At 39.7% G+C, this 19,029-nt stretch overlaps 2 protein-coding genes across 3 annotated transcripts in view; both read right to left on the bottom strand.

Moving 5' to 3' along the window:
* ENTREP2 (endosomal transmembrane epsin interactor 2) overlaps positions 1-19,029 on the bottom strand; it is a 506,747-nt gene that overhangs the window by 137,189 nt on the left and 350,529 nt on the right. The gene's annotated exons all lie outside the window — the stretch shown is intronic.
* Positions 11,481-13,093, bottom strand: NSMCE3 (NSE3 homolog, SMC5-SMC6 complex component). Its single transcript, XM_059371697.1, has one exon. It carries the CDS (start codon positions 12,995-12,997, stop codon positions 12,137-12,139), a length of 861 nt encoding a protein of 286 aa, XP_059227680.1. The 5' UTR covers positions 12,998-13,093; the 3' UTR covers positions 11,481-12,136.

Raw genomic sequence — 19,029 nt, 5'->3', positions numbered from 1 at the left:
CACTGTATTTTTTCTTCTATGAAATTTATTGAAGAGACCTGTTACTTTGTTCTTTACTTTGCTGTCTCCTCCTATTAGTTAACATTTCCCCATTCTCTGGATTTCTTGTAATTTGGTGGTTAGACATAGAAGTTTGATCAAATTGAGACTAATAGAAGGCAAATAATGTCTATGATGTTGGCAGCCGTTCTTAATGATTGCTTAGACCATTAATTTGTTAGGGTTTCCAAAACAGTGCTAGTATAACACCATCATTTCATAGTTCTTTATTCCTAGGGATCAGTATATAGAACACTTTTCCTCATCAACTTTTAAAAAAATTTAAATTAAATTAATTAGCATAAAATGCATTATTTGTTTCAGGGGTACAGGTCTGTGATTCATCAGTCATATATAATACCCAGTGTTCATTACAACACATACCCTCCCCAATGTCCATCACCCTGTTGCCCCAACCCCCCAACCCCTTTCCCTCCACAACCCTCAGTTTGTTTCCTAAGGTTAAGAGTCTCTTATGGTTTGTCTCCCTCTCTGGTTTTGTCTTGTTTCATTTTTAACTCTCTCTCTTCCTCCATGCTCCTCTGCCTTCATCAACTGTTTTTTCACCCTACGGTACAGTTCATATAGGAAAATCAGAATATATGTTTGATTCTTCACTTATTTTCCAGATTCAAAATAATTAGTTGATATGGTGCTAGATTTACCAAATAAACTCAGGCCTATTATAGTTAGTTAATACTCTTGCTGAACCTTTATAAATAATCAGGCTAAATCTAGTGAAACAAAACTTTTCTTTTAAAAAAATATTTTAAAAAAGATTTTATTTATTCATTTAAGAGATAGATAGAGAGACAGAGAGAACACAAGCAGGGGGAAAGACAGAGGAAGAGGGAGAAGCAGACTCCACACTGAGCTGGGAGCTGGACATGGGGCTCAAACCCAGAACCTGGAGATCAGGACCTGAGCCAATGGCAAACGCTTAACCATCTGAGCCACCAAAGCACCTCAAAACAAAACTTGTGATCAAGAATAATCTTTAAGATAATATCATCAAGAGGGGAGAGAGTATCACAAAAACTTGTTAAAAACTTTCAAATAGGAAAAAAAAATACTGGATATCCTGCCTAGTGTACCCTTTTGAGTTCTTAGTGCCTTTCATTGTCTTTAAGCTATTTGACAACTCTGTACAGTGTAGAATAATCCTAGTAATGTAAATTATTTTTTAAGATTTTTTAAATTTATTTTGGTGAGAGAGAGCGAGCACAAGCAGGAGGAACAGAAGGCAGAGGCAGAAGGAGAAAGAGAATTCCCGCAAGAAGCCCAATGCAGGATCAATCCCAGGACCCTGGGATCACAGTCTGAGCCGAGGACAGATGCCTCACCAACTAAGTCACCCAAGCACCCCCGTAAATTATTTTTGATAATGGAAATGGAAATGAATTTTGTCTGGTGGAAGGCAATGACTGCCTCCCATGGGTGCTAACCATTTTTTAATTTATTTATAAGTTAATTTCAGCATTTTGGATGGCCTATGTGTGTACATTGTTTGAATTCTCCTTTGAACTGGTTGTAGCATTTTACTGGTTCCCTCATTAAATGAGTCAAATATAATCCTTAACACATGTTTATTAAAAAAAAAAATTAGTTGGGTCCCTAGTATCCTCCAAAAGTACTGTTTGCGGGGTGTGTGTGTGTGTGTGTGTGTGTGTGTGTGTGTGTTTGATTCATTATGAGCCACAAACTTAAACAAATTTCCTATGTTTCAATCGCCAGAGTCATTAGCAAGAGAGCGTCAATTCAAGTTGACCCAACTCTAGTAGACTTTGAAAGCTTTCTCCCTTTCTAATATGACAAGATTTTCCAAGACCAGCCCTGGAACCAGCCCTGGAACCAGCCATTTCTCCAGTACAGCCTGGTTCCTTTCAATGAAAATGGTATTTAAATACCATACTTTTCAGGCCAAAGGTGCCCTTGCTACTTGTTCCCTGTTTTCAATTATTTTCAGTTGTTAGATACAATATATCATAACATACTGATGTCTCTGATTCAAATTAAAAACTACAGGGTTTTTTACTTAATTACATCAACCTTTCCTTCCAACCATGCCATAAACCTTATTTCTCATTGCAATTATCCATTTGATTTAACCCCATGATACCCACACAACAGTCTCAAAATGACAATACTAATATTAGCACCAAAAACACGATCCTTGAAAACAGGTAAAGACTTTTATATTTCTTTCTATCCTTAGAGTACATTCTACCAAGAAAAAGTGGTCAAATTACTGTGTTTTAGAGTGACCAACCTTTCTTTATGAGTGGTTATTCTACTTCCTGTGAACCCAGATTCATTTTATTTATTTATTTATTTATTTGATTTTTTAAAGTTTTTTTATTTGACAGAGAGATAGAACACAAGTAGGCAGAGCAGCAGGTAGAGGGAGAGGAAGAAGCAGGCTCTCTGCCGAGCAGGGAGCCCAATGTGGGGCTCAATCCCAGGACGCTGGGATGATGACCCAAGCTGAAGGCAGTTGTTTGACTGACTGAGCCACCCAGGCGCCCCTCATTTGTTTTATTTTTTACTGTTAGGGATATTTTTTAAATTTAGCTTTGCTTGGAATCATGCCTATAGCCATACCTTTACTTTTTTTCTAGGCAAACATCTTAGATTTCATATTAGGTTAGATTAAATTAGATTTCATACACATATAAAAATGTGTATGTGTGTGTGTGTGTATTCCCCCGCCTCCCCCATCATGTTCTTCTTTCTCTCTACTTGGTTGTGTACTTTTGGTCTTCAGGCTTTTGTTTTTTGTTTTTTTTTTTTTTTAAGATTTTATTTATTTACTTGAGAGAGAGACAGTGAGAGAGAGCATGAACGAGGAGAAGGTCAGAGAGTGAAGCAGACTCCCCATGGAGCTGGGAGTCTGATGCGGGACTCGATCCCGGGACTCCAGGATCATGACCTGAGCTGAAGGCAGTCGTCCAACCAACTGAGCCACCCAGGCGTCCCAAGTCTTCAGGCTTTTGGTAGAAAGACCACATTTACACTCTTTTCTCTCATCTTGTCCTTTTAAAAACATTGGACATCCAACCCCTAGTTAAACCTTTTTCCTAAACCACTGTAATACGTTCATATATTTTGACAACAGGAGGAACAGCTATAACATGGATTTGATCCTTGCCCCAAGACTGTGGCTTAATTTGCCTTTGTCTCTCTATTTTATTTTTCACTGGTTGGGGTTTCAGAAGCATTGGCATATCCATACACTTCTAGATTCTCTCTATTCTATTCATCCCTAACACATACCAGCCAAGCTTTTCCAATTTTGCCTCTTTCCTGAAATTTTTTGCTAGACGCAGCCACAGGCACCAACATTCATGCTACTAGTGTTCTGTTTCCTAACTTTGTAGTTACAGGTTTATTAGGTGTTGATATGTTTCTTCAAGTTACCACAAAAGTCACTTCTACCAAATGCCTTTCCATTACGTAACACTTATGGTCATCTTTGCAAACTCCTCTGTATCAGGGTAGGACTTCTGGATCAATTTCTGGACCAATGAGGACCAGGTAAGTTAAAAATAACTCTAAAATCTCAGAGGCCTAACAGAACTGAAGTGTATTTTTTATTCTGTTACAAGGCCAAAATAAGTCAAGTGGGTTTTGCCCTAGGTTCACTTAGGCACTCAGGCCAATGAAGGCTTCACTTCAGTGATGTTCCTATAATCATTTCAGCCATGGAACTTAAAGCTCCTGCTGGAGATGTCACATGCAATATCTGTTCACATTTCATTGGCCAAAGAAGGCACGTGGCCACACTCAACATTCAAAGGGATGGAGAAGTACAGTCCTACCAAATGTCCCGAAGAGAAAGAGCATCCCTAATAACCACAACATCCATATCTGGCTCTTATACTGTAAATCCCCTCTGTGTAACCTTATCTAAGAACACGACGCATGGCTCCATTTATGTTAGTGACTCTTGTTTTTGTCTCCCTCCTAGACCTATTCTACCATCTATGAACAACTGTCTCCTCAACATTTCCACCTGGACATCTCAGAGGCTCCTCAAACTCACTTAACATAAAAGATCAAAATCAGGAAAATCTTCCTGAAATGTTGTCCGACTCCTGGCATCACCATCCTCCTTAATCTCCCACATTAGGGGTATGAGATGTTTTTGACTCACGCTCCCTTACTCTGACTGCACCTAATAAATCAGCAAGTTCTGTTAATTCTATTTAAGAAATCATGCCATCCCCACTGGTGCCACTCTCTAGTTTCAATGATCATCACCCGAGTCTCCATGGATGGCTTTTCTTTGTTCTTCCTGCCTCCAGTCTTACCTTCCTTGACTCTGGGACCAGAATAAGGTTACTAAAGTATAAATGGATTATTGAGAGCAGGGATCTCTGTTTTATTCAGTGATGACCACAAAAGCCTAGCTAGACAATTGATCCATATTTGCTGAATGAGTGAATGAATGAATGAAAGATATCACTCCTCTGCTCAAAACCCTTCAGTAGCAACTCCTTGTCTTAATAAAACTCCTTGGTTTGAATTTCCAAGGCCCAACAAACCTTGTACATGGCTGACCCAGTCTTTGCCCATTTCCTCACTCTATCTCTAGCTGCTCCTGCCACACCCTCTACCATCCAGCCATATTGAGTATCTTTTAACTCCTGGAATTCAAGTTTCTGTTCATGTTATTTTTCTTTTCCCAAACACCCTCTTGGTTCGTTCACCTGATTCTTGTTCATCCCTAAGCCATCACCTGATATTAGCCTCTTCTGAGAGGTCTTTATTGATTTCTATAGATGGGGCTGGATTCTCTGCTGTAGAAGCAGAGATCATGTGTATCTTGCCACCACTGCATTCTCTGCAACTGGGCCACAGGAGGTGTTGAAAAAAATGTTTACTGAATGAACATGAGGTTGTGGGGAGAAATCCATAAGCAGCAGCTGCACAATGATCAAAATGGAAATGAGTATCTGCAAGAAACAAGACGGAGGAGGAAACAATGTCACTGAAGATCAGCTTGACAGTTCATCAAACACTTCCTGCATATGTGCCAAGCAGAGGACAAGACGACTGGATGTCAGCTCTTATTAATAGGACTATGCAAGCAGGGACTAATGGACCATTCATTCATTAACTCATTCAGCATATCGAGTCTCTACCAGGAGTCAGATGCTATAAAAAGTGGTGTGGTTGCCAACAAGGATAGATGCAGACTCTCCTCTCTGGTCAAGGTCCAGTAAAATCACCCAGACTCTACTTCGACTGCCCACAATCTGGTGTATTTTAGGGAACGACCTTGATCTGGGAAAGGTCCTTTGTCTTTATATTTTCAGAGATCAGTACTGCTGCAGTTGTTCTCCAAGACCCAATTCCAAATGTTAGTACAGAACCAAATTAGTTTGGGGACATGGACATCAAGATATGATTCTAGTCCATAGAAAACCCTTCTATTTAGATTTCCAAAACTTTCAGCTAAATTCCAAATAAGCAATGAACACACATTCTTAGTGACTACAGAGCTATTGATACTTTGGGGCAGAATAATTTAAATTCTACTTTGATTCCATGAACTTAGGCCCTAGAATAGGGAAAAACAATTTTGAATATCAAAAACCAACACAGAAAAATTAGGTTTGTTAACCATGGATCTGAGTACTCAGGCAGATTATAAGTCTAACAATGAAAAACTGTTGAAACGATAAAAGCTAGTCAGTCCTTTAAAGTGTATCTTATGAAACAAAATGCATCACATATTAGTAAATGAGATAGGTGAATGTGTCTGAGTATATAATGGGCTAAATGCAAATGCAGGGCAACACAGGGGCAAAAAATCCAACAAACGATGGCTAGAGTTGTCATAAATTCAGTAATTTCTCAGAGGAATTGGAGCCTAGGAATCCATGTCTGTGGCCTCCACACATTTCAAAACACAGTTGATCACATTTAACTATATTATCTCCTATATAACAGCAAGAAACAATGACACATTTGTTACTTTTTAAAAAATGCCTAAAATGAGAATCTAAATTTTCAAATAAGTCTTAGAGGGTACTTGTGTAGGCCTGCTATTTCCCAGCGAGGAAAAAAAGAAAAGCTCACAAAAGGTACAAAATGAGATAACTACCATGAAAAGAAAAAAGATTCACCAATAAACACAGTCACTGTGTTGTTCAGTTCCCATGAAAGGTCAGCTTTTTCCTTTACATTTCACTTCAAGCTCATCTTTAGAAATTAGCTTGTTCTGCAGCCTTCAAGCTGTGTCATTATACTACCTCTAGATGGTTTGTATGTCCTTTCTTTATACAGCATAACACTTAAACCTTCTCAAATCTGTTTCTTCCCATATAAAACAAAACAAATAAAATAGACTTACTAATGTGTATGGAAGCTTATTATATCCCCGCTGACTACACTTAGGGGTCGACAATTCATAATCAGAGAACAGAACTCTGATATTCAGAGTATCCCAAGGTTGGGTAAGAAAACTTTGTTAATACTTCAGAAAATGAATGAAGGGCGCCTGGGTGGCTCAGTGGGTTAAACCTCTGTCTTTGGCTCAGGTCATGATCTCAGGGCCCTGGGATCCAGCCCAGCATCAGGCTCTCTGCTTGGTGGAGAGCCTGCTTCCTCCTCCCCCTCTGCCTACTTGTGATTTCACTCTGTCAAATAAATAAATAAAATCTTAAAAAAAATAAAATAAAAACACTTTCTAGAAAATCAAGTGACCAAAAGTAATTTGAAGAGAAAATCTGAACATCCCATTATTGAAATAAAATTAGGAATTAAAAATCTACCATTCCAAAAACACCAGGCCCAGAACCTTTTACAGGTGGATTTCTTCAAAACTTTCAAAAACATGTAATCCCTATAATATGACAAAAGAAGAGCAGCCCAACTCATTTACAAGAATAGAACAATGTTTTCTATTTCTTGGGCAATTCAGTCCTAAAGCCATGAAGTGGAGCAGAGCAAGATATATGTGGGGGAGGAGTGAAAGACAAGGGCCCCAGGAGGGAGCTGGAGCCCAAGAATTGAGAGGTGGGTGTATGCCCAGAGAAAGGCAGCTCCTGTGGGATGTGAGCTCAGCACAGGGGAGCAGAAGGCATCCCCCATATGGGAAGGGGTAGCAGCCACAATTACAGACGGGTTACTTATAGGGGGATTGGTAAAATCAAGATTGGAAGGATAATAGAATCTGAGTTACTCATTGTTGGAGAGAAGATAGGTACAAATATAGAGGGGGTGAAACTAGAAGAACACTATGGTGTTAGAATGGGAATGATGTTATAAATGTAATCTCAACAGTTTTCATTAGATAATAGATCTGGAAAGTAAAGAAGTGCTCAGAATGATGGGAGCATGCTGAAGGCACACAAGTCAGCTTAAAAAGGTTCTCATTGGCCAAATCAGAGATGATTTGAGTATCAAAAGACATAACGATAGTAAGAGATTATAACTCATGTGTCTACACAGATAGAAAGAGACAACGAATAAATTGAAAATTTGGTGAGGACTATTTACAAAGTTTCAAAGTATCTCCCCACATAACTCACTCATTTATTGCAAAGGAGCATAGATAATTTTAGAGGAGGGGAATGGTAAACAAAACAAAACAAAACCTTCTTTAATCAAAGTGATCAAAATTAGCAAACAACAGGACAAATTGAAATTTTGTGCTGCTGATAGGATTCAAAAAGAAAAACACAGCATCACTTCTATGGTATTCCTGCTGAAGATGCGTAACTTGAATCTGAGCATAAAGCAATAGCAGACAAATTACAATTGCAGATGTTCTACAAAATAACAGCCTGTAGTCCTCAAGTGTCAAGATCATCAAAGTCAAAGGACTGAGGAACTGTTTGCAGACTGAAGGAGACTAAAGAAACATGATAACTAATATGCTTAAATAGCTGGTGGGGGAGGGGATAAAAATTCCTTGCACTGTGCTTACCACTCTTCTGTAAGTATGGGTATAAATTTAAAAAAAGTATAATCTCAAAGCCAATAATGCAATACAATGTAAGAAAATTATAGGCTAATTCCCCTTATGACCCAAAACATACAATTTATAAATTTTTAGCAAATAAAAAAAAATAATTGTTTTAAAATGTATCATCCACAAGAAGGATTTGTCCCAGGATTGCTAGGTATCAGAAAAACCTACCAGTGTTACTACACTAAACTACATTAAAAAGTATACTGAAATTGCGGAGTAAAAACAAAAATTTAATCATCTAGCAGTTTAATAAAGAATATGATACAACTTAAAAAAAAAAAAACTATTCATCTTTAAGCAAGCTAGGAACAGGTGGGATATTTAAAAATACAAATAAGGATATTTATGGGAAAGAAAACTGAAACCAAACATAGTTAATACAATATCTTAAAAATTGTTTTTTTAAAATCAGGAACATTCTTGAGGCCTGATGTTGCCACTCCTTTTCAAGAATGTATTGCAGTTCCAAGCCAATGCAGATAAGTCAAGACCAAAATGAAAGCTGTAAGAATTGAAAAGGATAAAAAACCCTTACGTTATGATGCTATAGAATTAAAATGGCATGGTATTGGCAAAGGGATAGGAAATCATATAAATCAATTTAGTCCCTGCCAAAATTTATATGTATGTGAAATATTATATATAATAGAGAGCATATTATAAATCAGTGTGGATAAACGAAGAGAAGTTGGTGCTAGGCAATCCATATAGAAAAAAATGAATATTATATCCATACCTCATATCATATGCAAAAACAGATTTAAAACATAAATGTGAAAGTCAAACATTTTTAACACTTACTAGGATTAAGGAGACTTTTTTCTAAAGCCCTACACAAAAAATATAGCCCTTAAAAAATAAAACATTGATGATTTTGACACATTAAAACTAAATCATCTGTATGACCAAAAAAAAAAAGTGAAATGTGATAAGACGTTTGCCCTAGAAATAACAGACAATAGATTAATATGCAGAACATATAAAGAAATCAAACAAATGAATCAAAAATAGAAAAAGTCTAACAGATATAAAATTTGATGGCAAAAAAAAAAGATAATGTCACTAGTAAACTAGAGATGCAAGTTAATACTATAGCAAATCATCACTACATACCCACAGTAGGGCTGGAAGGGTTGATTTTCGCAAGGGCGGGGTCAGTGAGAAAGATCTCTACAATGTTGGCAAATTGTAATTTAACACAAGCTCCAGAGCAATCTGGCAATGCCCCATGATCTATTTATTTCTGACTAGAGAAACTTGCATGTGCCTAAGGAAGTGCTATACACTGCAGGCAAATTGCAAAAAATTGGAAAGGGCCTGTCCAACCATTAGGAAATGGATAACTGTTAATTTTTCTCCACCTGAAGGAACAACTATAAAGAACAAATCAGATGTTTGTGGCTGAACAAGGTGAGTTAAAACAGCAAGTTGCAAGAGTATAGTATAATACACCCTATATAAGTCATAGAAGCTCACAAAATACTACATATTGTTCATATATGTATGTGGGGGGTGAGTAAAAGTGTTAAGTCATACCATGGGGGTGAGTAAAAGTGTTAAGTCATACCATGGAATGATGTCCACAAACTTTTGACCATCTGGGAAGGGTAAAAAGAAAAGACAGAGGGCTTCATCTGGCCTATAATGTTTTACATTTTAAAATCTGAGGGCACTTTGGCAGGCTCAGGAGGAAAACATGCAACTCTTGATCTCAGAGTGGTGAGTGCAAATCCCATGTTGGGTGTAGAGACTCCTTAAAATAAATAAAAATTTGAAAAAAGTAAAAAAAGATCAAATCTGAAGCAAAATGGTAATTCATTAAAGGTCAGTTGTTAACATCTCTATGGAAAAGTATAGGAGTGGGAAAAGAGATCTGTTTCAAACGGAACTGATAGCTGGTTCTGGTTTTGACTGTACGGGTGAAAACACCAGTGCTAAAACACTCCAGAAGGGGATTCAGTCAGTGAGGTAAGGGACCAGTAAGCAGGATGCTCAGTTACAAGGTAATTTATACACTGAAATAAAATGCAAACCAAGAAAAAATGCCTTCAAGGACCAATTATATTCCACTGATGAAATAAATGCAAATTCTAATTCAAGAGAATGAAATAAAACACAGTAACCTATCACATTCTTCTATACTGCTACAAACCCACCATAGACCCTTCTAGGGGTCATTTAGTCCAGGGTTGATCAAATCCACTTTTGTTGTTGTTAGCTAAAGTTAAATTATCTCATTTCAGCGTTAATTTGTAATAGCTTTTCAAACAATCACTTATTCACCCACTGAATAAATATTTGTCGAATCTGAGGACTATAAACAGCATTTTGCCAGAGGCTATGGGAATACAATGGGAGGAGACTAGGAGCTCTTTTCTTTGGACTCATTTAATCTATGTAACAAACTATGATATAGTTACTGTTTTTCCCATTTTATAGGTAAAATGAGATTCAAAGAACTTAAAATCTACCCCAAAACACTATGCTGACATAACATCAGCCCTAATACAAATTCTGTTTGTCAGACAACCTCAAAACCCATACCCTTTCACTATACAGTTAGCTCTCAAGCCCAGAATAGGACTTTTGTCTGTCCTGCTCTGCTCATATGGGCTGTACTCACAATATACCAGGAGTTACATTTTTCCAAGCACCAGACAGTAGAGTCGGGCTAGAAGAATACTGATACAACTTTTGAACCAGTAACTCCTACTCTGTGATTGAGAAGATAATGACAGAAAACCTGAGAACAAAACAAAACAAACAACAAACAAAAACTTTACTGTAGACCCAAGATTAAAAAATAAATTTAAAAAGTTAAGGAACAAAGTTAACAACTAAAATCCTCCACACCAGGCATTTGTACCAAGAACTTTGCATATACTTCTAAAATCTAATTACCACATTATCACACATAGCATGGGCATCATCAGCTCATTTCACAGGTGAGGAAATATCTGTATACAAACATGCCTAAATTAACAGAGCTAGTTACATGAAGCCTGGATCTGAACCAGGTAGTGATTCCCAAGTGGGCATGGTTAATCACTAACAGTTTTATCCAATTTTTTTGTACCCAATGAGAAATGTATTTTCTTCCTTTTCCTTTTTAAAGATTTTATTTATTCATCTGAGAGAGAGAGTGAGCGAGCGAGCGAGCACAAGCAGGGGGAGAGGCAGAGGGAGAAGCCAACTCCCCGTGAGGCTTGACCCCAAGACCCAGAGATCATGACCTGCGCTTAACCATATGAGCCACCCAGAAGCCCCCAAGAAATGTTTTTTTTTCTATTTTAGATCGTGATCCAATATGTACACACCCATATAAAAGTAAGCTAGCTTCTACAAAACATTATTTACCTTAATAGTGTGTATCAAGAAAAAAGTTTTTAAGATGCTGCTTTTGAGTCATGAAATTACTATCTCATTAACCATGATTTAAAAATGCACAATGCTTAATTGCTTCAAAGATATAGTATTTATTAGAACTATAGCAGCAAAAAAAGGGGATAAAAAGGAAAAAACTAAATGGCACTAAGTGGTCAGTCACAGAGCTGACTGATAATTATGAATATTAAAAAAATTGCTATTCAGAGAAAATACAATAGGTACATTACTTAGATGATGCATAATGCTTATATACATAGGAAACATAAATATAAAATAGCTGTCTTAAGGTAAAAAAGGATATAGACAATTACATTTTAATTTTTAATTTATAAAGTGTTTTATTTTAACTTACAAACTACTAAGAGACCAGATTATATCCACTTCGCTTTTATTTTCTTGGCGCCAAAACAATTCACCGATGTGTTCTTGTTTAAATACCTGTTCCAGATCATGGTACAAAGTTTTTCACTCAGTTGTATAATGTTAGGAAAACTTTTATGCCAAAATATACAGCGGTAAAACAAATCAAACCAAAAATCCTCTCCTAATATTTTTAAAAGTGAGAAGCTGGAACCAAATAACTGACAATATTAAAAGAGAACAGAGGTTTGCAAGAACCTCCTAAAGCCACACACATTTAAGCGTTACAGTAATACGCTTCCCCCCGCCTCCCCCTTCACCCAGTGCCTTTGACCTTCCCCAGAAACCCCTCAGAATTTGTCTCAGACTTCAAGAGGAGGGGGCTGGTCCACTTGTCTCTGGCCTGGCTCTGGCCTCCTCATCTGCCAAAGCCTCACAGTACTGTGCTGGCCAGTCCTTGGGGTCTTGATTATGGACTTTGGCCACAAACTTAAGAACTTTCATCTTGCTGGTTTCCAGGTTGGTTCGGGGGCCCCACTGCAATTCATAGTCTACGGGATCAGTGTGGGGTATCCGCCGGTACTCCAGGTAACGCTGCCGCACGAATTCTTCGGTGATAAGTTTCTTTGGGTCCCCAAACACTAAATGCTTCTTTGTGGGGTACACCCCTAAGCGACGCAGGAAGTCCCAGACCTCCGTTTCCTTGATGGTATTGCCCTTCATAAAGATGAGACCCAAAACAATCATCAGGAGGCCGGTGGTGGGCGTGCCCTGATCGCCTCTCACCTCCGCATCCTCCTCCACCGGTTCCAGGGTGTTGATCAGGATGTAGGTGTTGCTTTTGGGTTCCAGTTCCACCAGCTTGTACCCGAAGACGTACTCGAGGCGCTCGGCGGCCAGTTTGAGGAGGTCCGGGAAGATGTCCTTGTAGTCCCCGATGACGTGCTTCAGTATGTCCGTGCGCTTGATCGGGATCTTCTTCTGGTCCTTAATCAGCAAGAACTGCACCAGCTCGGCTACCTTCAGCTCCAGCTGCTGCTGGGACCTGGGTCCCACCTCCGGGGAGGCCTCGGCCCGGCGGGAACCCTGGGACGAAGCGCTCCGGGCCTCCTGGGAGCTGCCCGCCCCACGGGAGGTGCTCGGGGTCTCCTCGGCGGCGCCGCGGCCCCAGTCCCTCTCCCTCTCCGCCTGGGAGTTAGGGCGGCCCCGGCTCCTCGGTTTCTGCAACATGTCCCCGGCGGCGCGAGCCGTAACGGGCGGCGGCGGCAGCAGCTGCGGCGGCCGCGGCGGCTGCAGGATCGCAGCGGGGAGCGGGAATTGTGGGTTGGCGCGCGGCACGTCTGGGCGGCCGTGGGCGGGGCCAGGGGGGCGCGCGTTGCATCATGGAGACTGCGCCTGCGTCGGCGGAGACTGCGCGTTGCGTCGGGGGCGTCTGCCCGGCAGCGGCGGCGGCAGCGGCGGCGGCAGCAGCCGCAGGGGCCCCGCGGCGGCGGCAATACCTGGAGTCCCGGCGGTGGTTCTCCTTGTAATTTAGAGCGTTGTCCTCACCAAACCACCCAGAGAAGAGGAACCGAAACTCCTAAGTCTGCGGCTAAGTTCAGGACCACACTCCCTGGCAAGCACTGCAGAAAGTGAGTATTAAGAGTGGTAAAATCGCTAATAGTTTCAAAAAAGTCTGAAAGTGGGAGAAAAGTAGGGTGAAGAGGAAGGTGAGAGCGTCAAGGTGAGACAGAAGCGTTTCCTGCCACACAAAACGACGTTAAGAAGAATAAAAGACCCAGATCACTCCCTCCCCTCGGCTTAGGTTCAAACCCACACAACCCGCCAGCCCCTAAGACTTGACTAAAAGTGAGTGGTAAAAAGGCAAGCTTGCCTTGCAACCTGGACTCTTCTTAACCGCCTTTTCACTCTTTTCAGTATTTACGGTCTATGCATTAAACTCCCTCTGCTCAACAGCTAGGACAAAACCACCCCCTAAAGCACGTTACAGTGAGGTCTTCCCGCGTCTGTCTTTTGGAAAGCACTTGCTCCCGTAAACTGCCTTGGGCCCGCAATCACAATTTCAGCAGAAGTGGCTAAGAAGAGGGCTGCAAACAGAAACGTGATCCCTCAAGAGATCCCCATCTAATTTGGGGCATCACTGATCAAGAACTGCCATAATGTGAATCTCTTAAATTAAATCTTCTTAATTTTTAATATCTTAGCCTTGGGGCCCAATGAGAAAGAAAAGAGAACCCAGGAGTGCCATTCTTCATAATCTGTGATGTGTGCACTTTACAGATATATTTTTAATTGTGCAGCTCCAATAGCCAACATGAGTCATTTCATTAACTGAAGCCATCTGCAGTCTGCTGCTATTACTTCTGCAGATCTTAGCAAATGGGTTCCTTTTCTATTTACTGTCTTGAAGAGAAGAAACTGAATTTCCTACTTTGTCTTTTTAAAGCTGCCCAGAAAGTGGGAAAACTAAAAAGAACCAAATCAAATTGAGTTCCTCTTTAATGCAAATATATTCAAAGGAAAGCAATTCAAAACACATTATTTGAATAATGGCATCAAAACACAACCCTATTAAAATTTCATTAAGTGCTAGTAACATAAAATTTTTGTAATTCAATATGAAAATGCAATCTGATAATGGCCCTGGAACTGCAAATCTAAATGTAAAATGATATTCCATGTTGTGATGCAAGTAGGCTAAGATCTGGGAAACTATGAGTAATAACTTTCTGTTCCACACAAGGTCTAACAACAATATATCCTCAAGCATGCATCTTAATGACAGACGCTTACTAAGAAAAACAAATATATCATCAAGGCATTCTTTTTTTTTTTTTTCTTTTACAATGAAAATTCCTCTGCTTCATTTTCCTTCCTTATAAATTTGGACTTTTGTTAAAACTCCTGCAATCAAGAATTCTGCAGAGGTCCCTCCAGAAGGATCAATTGTACCCTGAATTTAAAAAAAGAAAGAAGGAGGGAGTGAGAGAAGGAAATCAGCAACCGACAGAGGAGAGAGAAATGGAAAATGAGATGAAAACCTTTGTCAACAATTGGGCTGCATTTTCAGTATAAATCTGCAGTGTCCTTCAGCAGCATCTTAATTCAGATTGTTATACTCAAAATAAGTCAGAAAAGATACTGGTTAAAACACCTCTCTACCCTGTCCAGGAGAATACAGGTGAGAAAATACAGAAATGTAATAATAGTATTCGAATGAACTTTAGGCATTGCATGAAGTCATCCAGACCACCCTTCATTTGAGAATGACATGGATGTTTGGGGAAAAACTATAGTGGTGATGATGGTAATAACAACACTGACAGTAATTATAATACATAAACAACAGATGACAGTTATTACAAAGGTAACTGTGGGTCAAACTCTAAGTGGTCTACATGTATTGCACTTCATTTAATCACCATGACAACCCTATAAGACCTGTGTGTGGTGGTTTTCTACTCACAAAGGAAGAAACTGAGGCACAGAGGAAAATATTAACTGTTTGAGATCCTACAGCAAGTAAGTGGTGGATCTGGTCCTAAATGAAGACCGCGTCCTTCTGGACAAATATGATGTCCTTGAAAAAGCGAAGGTATGGAGTTAGATGGACCTACGTTAGAAAACTTTGTGATCCCAGGGGAGCTACTGACACTCCTTTCTGTCTCCAGATCAACAAAATGAGATTACCATAGTCTTTCCTTATCCCGAGGGAATATGTTCCAAGACCCTCAGTGGATGCTGAAACTGCAGATACCACTGATTCCTATATATACTGTTTTTTACTATCATGCATATATACCTATGATAAAGTTTACCAGTTAGGCCCAGTTAAAGATGAAAAAGAATAACAATAACAAAACAGAATTATAACAGTATATTTAATTAAAGTTATGTAAATATGGTCTGTCTCAAAATGTCACCCTTCTTATGATGTGAGATGATAAAAGGCCTACATGATGAGATAAAGTGAGTGAATGACACAGCACTGTGATGTAGTGTTAGCCTGTTACTGACCTGAGAGGAGTCAGGATTGTCTGCTTGCACAGGGCAGCTGACCAATTGTAACTGAGAGTGAAAAGTGAAACTACAGTTAAGGGGGGGGGGTCTACTCTAATAACCCAGGCATCAGGGAACTAATGAGATAGGCTTGTCAAGTACCTAGCTGGAGTCTGGGACAGAGAAGTTGGTAAGTTTGTTTCTTTCCACAGGGTTTATGTTAAGGAAAATATCTGAGGACTCTACAAAGCTCTATGTAGAATGTTGTTTACTAACATGAAACACTTGTACACACAAAAATGAGGAAAAGTTCTGGAAAGAAATCTGTCGAGATGCTATTAATTATTTTCTTTTAAAAATGAAATTCAGTGTTGATTGTCTTGCTTGGGAGATAAAAGCCTGCTGCCCTGACCCCCCCCCCCCCCGCCCGCCTGCTGCTCTGCCTACTTGTGATCTTTCTCTCTCTCTCTTTCTGTCAAATGAATAAAAATAAAACAAAATAAAAAGAAATATGTTCTCAATGATTTTAACTTCCCATGACACCATCCATGCTCCAGCAGTTGTACACATTCAGATTTTCAGCAAATTCAGTGTGACTTAAATATGACACTTGTGACTTTGTTCAGCCAGTGAAGTAATAAAGACGAGTGGGGTTTGTTTGCTTTTGTTTTGTTTTGTTTAAGATTTATTTATTTGACAGAAACCATGAGAGAGGGAATATAAGCAGGGGGAGTGGGAGAGGAGGAAATCAATGCGGGGCTGTATGCTAGGACCCTGGCATCATGACTTGAGCCAAAGGCAGGTGTGTAACAACTGAGCCATCCAGGTGTCCCAAGACAAGAGGTTTAAAAAGAAAAACATTTTCAGTTTTTGTTAATGACCTTAATACTTTTATTAGACCCAAAAGAAAAAAAAAAAAGAAAAATTCTTTGAGGCAGAATTTAGCTAGCTAAGATCTCGAATGCATTGAACAAAGAAATGCCTACCGGTTACCAGTTGCTCTTTAGATGTCTCTGAGTAATTAATTGCTTTATTTCATCTCCTTGGTAGCAAATGACTGCCAACAAGCTCTAATCATCTTTATTATCTACTGGATTTTCCTCTTCATTCACTGGTGTTTCTTGCAGAACCAGAGAAAGATTTTAAATTTCCTGCCAACCACATAGTGCAAAAAGCAGGTAAGGGCTTTCAGGGGAGAAAAGCAATGATAAAAGCATGCAGCCACCATATATGAGCAGCTTCTCTGCCTTTTCCAGTCAAAGAAAGTGGGACAGTGTGCAGCATGTGAGCAAAGGAGTTGGAGTGGGGGAGGCAGATACTATTTTGGTGAGTAGACAGGAGGAAAAGGATTCCAGATACTATAATTAATGGTTGCAATAAAATCCCTTGTGTCCACTCATTTGTAAAAGATCCGTACAGGTTAAATCACACAATAGGACTCCTCAATAACACTTTGTCCCTCATGGAAGAACACTTTAAATGACAACAGGGCTTCCACCAACAGAGCTGGTTGAAGGGGCTGGAGAGGTGGAGCTTGAGGAGAAAGCTCTTTCTAAGCATTGCAGCCATTTGGTCCAGAAACACCTTCTTAGACTCTTTACAAAAAATAAAAACCTTCCAGTTACACAGGGCCTTTTACTTACAGAAATCATTAAGGTCTAGTAAATTATAAAATTATAGACACATAAGGTCTCAAGAGTAGCCAGTAAGTTTCATGTTTGCTTGTTTTGCCTCTTGCACTGCATCTTTTCTCCTTTAGGAAAAGATGCTTCTTCCAACCTCTACGAGACCATGTTAAGGCTCTCCCTTTCTTTCCTGGGTGCAGGAGATTCAGACCAGCCACAGCGACTGGTTCAGAAGTCCAGTCAGCATCCTTTCAGAGGTTCACATAAGTTCTTTCTCCATGCCAAGAAGCGGAGTGGTGACGTTAAGCCTAGCCACCTTTGCCTTTGCTTGGACATAGCCTGCCTCATGGTGAAGCCAACTCAAAGATCTAAGGAGATGGAGAAATAGTCCTAATGCTGCCATTTGAATTCCTGGATCCCAACTTCAAGGTCAGATTCCTGGGGATAGCTACTTAGGGAAGCAAGTCAAATCACCTTTTGCTTTATCTGGTTCCAATTGGTTCTTTTCCCTTGAAACCTGAAAAATTCTGGCTAAACATTATCCAAACTCAATTAAGCAGGAGAAAAGTAGGTATTAAGGAATGAGACTTGGTTTCAAGAGAATGGAGCTATACAACGTGAATATTACCTATAAGGTTATTAAACACAATGAGAGGTGATCTCAATACAATTTGGCATTTTTACTATTTCTGGGCATGATCTGTGGTTGAGAAATGCTCTTATGATTTTAACTGCTAGCAATAAGGCCAAAGTAGAAATCATGAAAGACCGCTTTTCCATGTAGAATGTACATATGAGCTAATCTGGTGATTTAACACTGAAGAAAGAAGTTTCAGACAACCTAGAACATATCTTAAAGTATTTGTTATTCTAGAGTAGCTGTGTTCTCCATTTTTAACACAAAGCATTTTGCCACACCTTTCAAGGTGACAGAAATCTCATTCTTTTCTTGTAGGTTTCACTATCGCCTACAATAGAGGTATACTCACAGGGCAAGGACACTAAGGAGGAGAATGGACAAGGCTAGTACTCAGAGAGGGGCAAGACAGATAAGCTGTTTGGAGAAAAATGAACAAATTGAAATGGATTAAGAATAAAAAGTGAATGAGAAAGAAATGAAAATACTGAAGGTAGACAAGAAAAACCTCACATGTATACATAACTGGTGGTCCTGAAGAAGATAACAGTTATAAACTGAAAACCAGAAATAATATTCAGAGATGGCTGTAGGAATCCTGGACAGATGGTGGGTATGCACAGACCCCTTATCTTTGGTCCCTTCTCCTTCCTGGTTCCATCCTTTGAGCTCCCTTGAGCTAAATAAGCAACAAAAGCAGGTATGCATTCAAGGCTGGAGAGTACACAAAAGCCATGGGTGCTCCAAAATCTGCAAAGGAGAGTGTACAGGCTTCTTCCTCTCTGAGATGCAAGAGAGCGCTTGGGTACCTGGTAAGGAGAAAGCCTGCCCCTTCCCAAAGACTGGGAAGACCCAAGATCATATGGTACTTGTGGGTATTCAGCTGGCAGAAAGCCAGGTCTCTCTTCTGAGAGAGCCTACAGCTTTGAGGGTAGTTCTTCAAGAGCCTGTCCAGGCTGCTGACTAATTGCCCTCAGAGGAAGCCTTACTGGAAGGTCAAA

Source organism: Mustela nigripes, chromosome 13 (genome assembly GCF_022355385.1).
Source record: "Mustela nigripes isolate SB6536 chromosome 13, MUSNIG.SB6536, whole genome shotgun sequence".
NCBI lineage: Eukaryota > Metazoa > Chordata > Mammalia > Carnivora > Mustelidae > Mustela > Mustela nigripes.
This window is presented reverse-complemented; position numbering and strand designations above follow the sequence as displayed.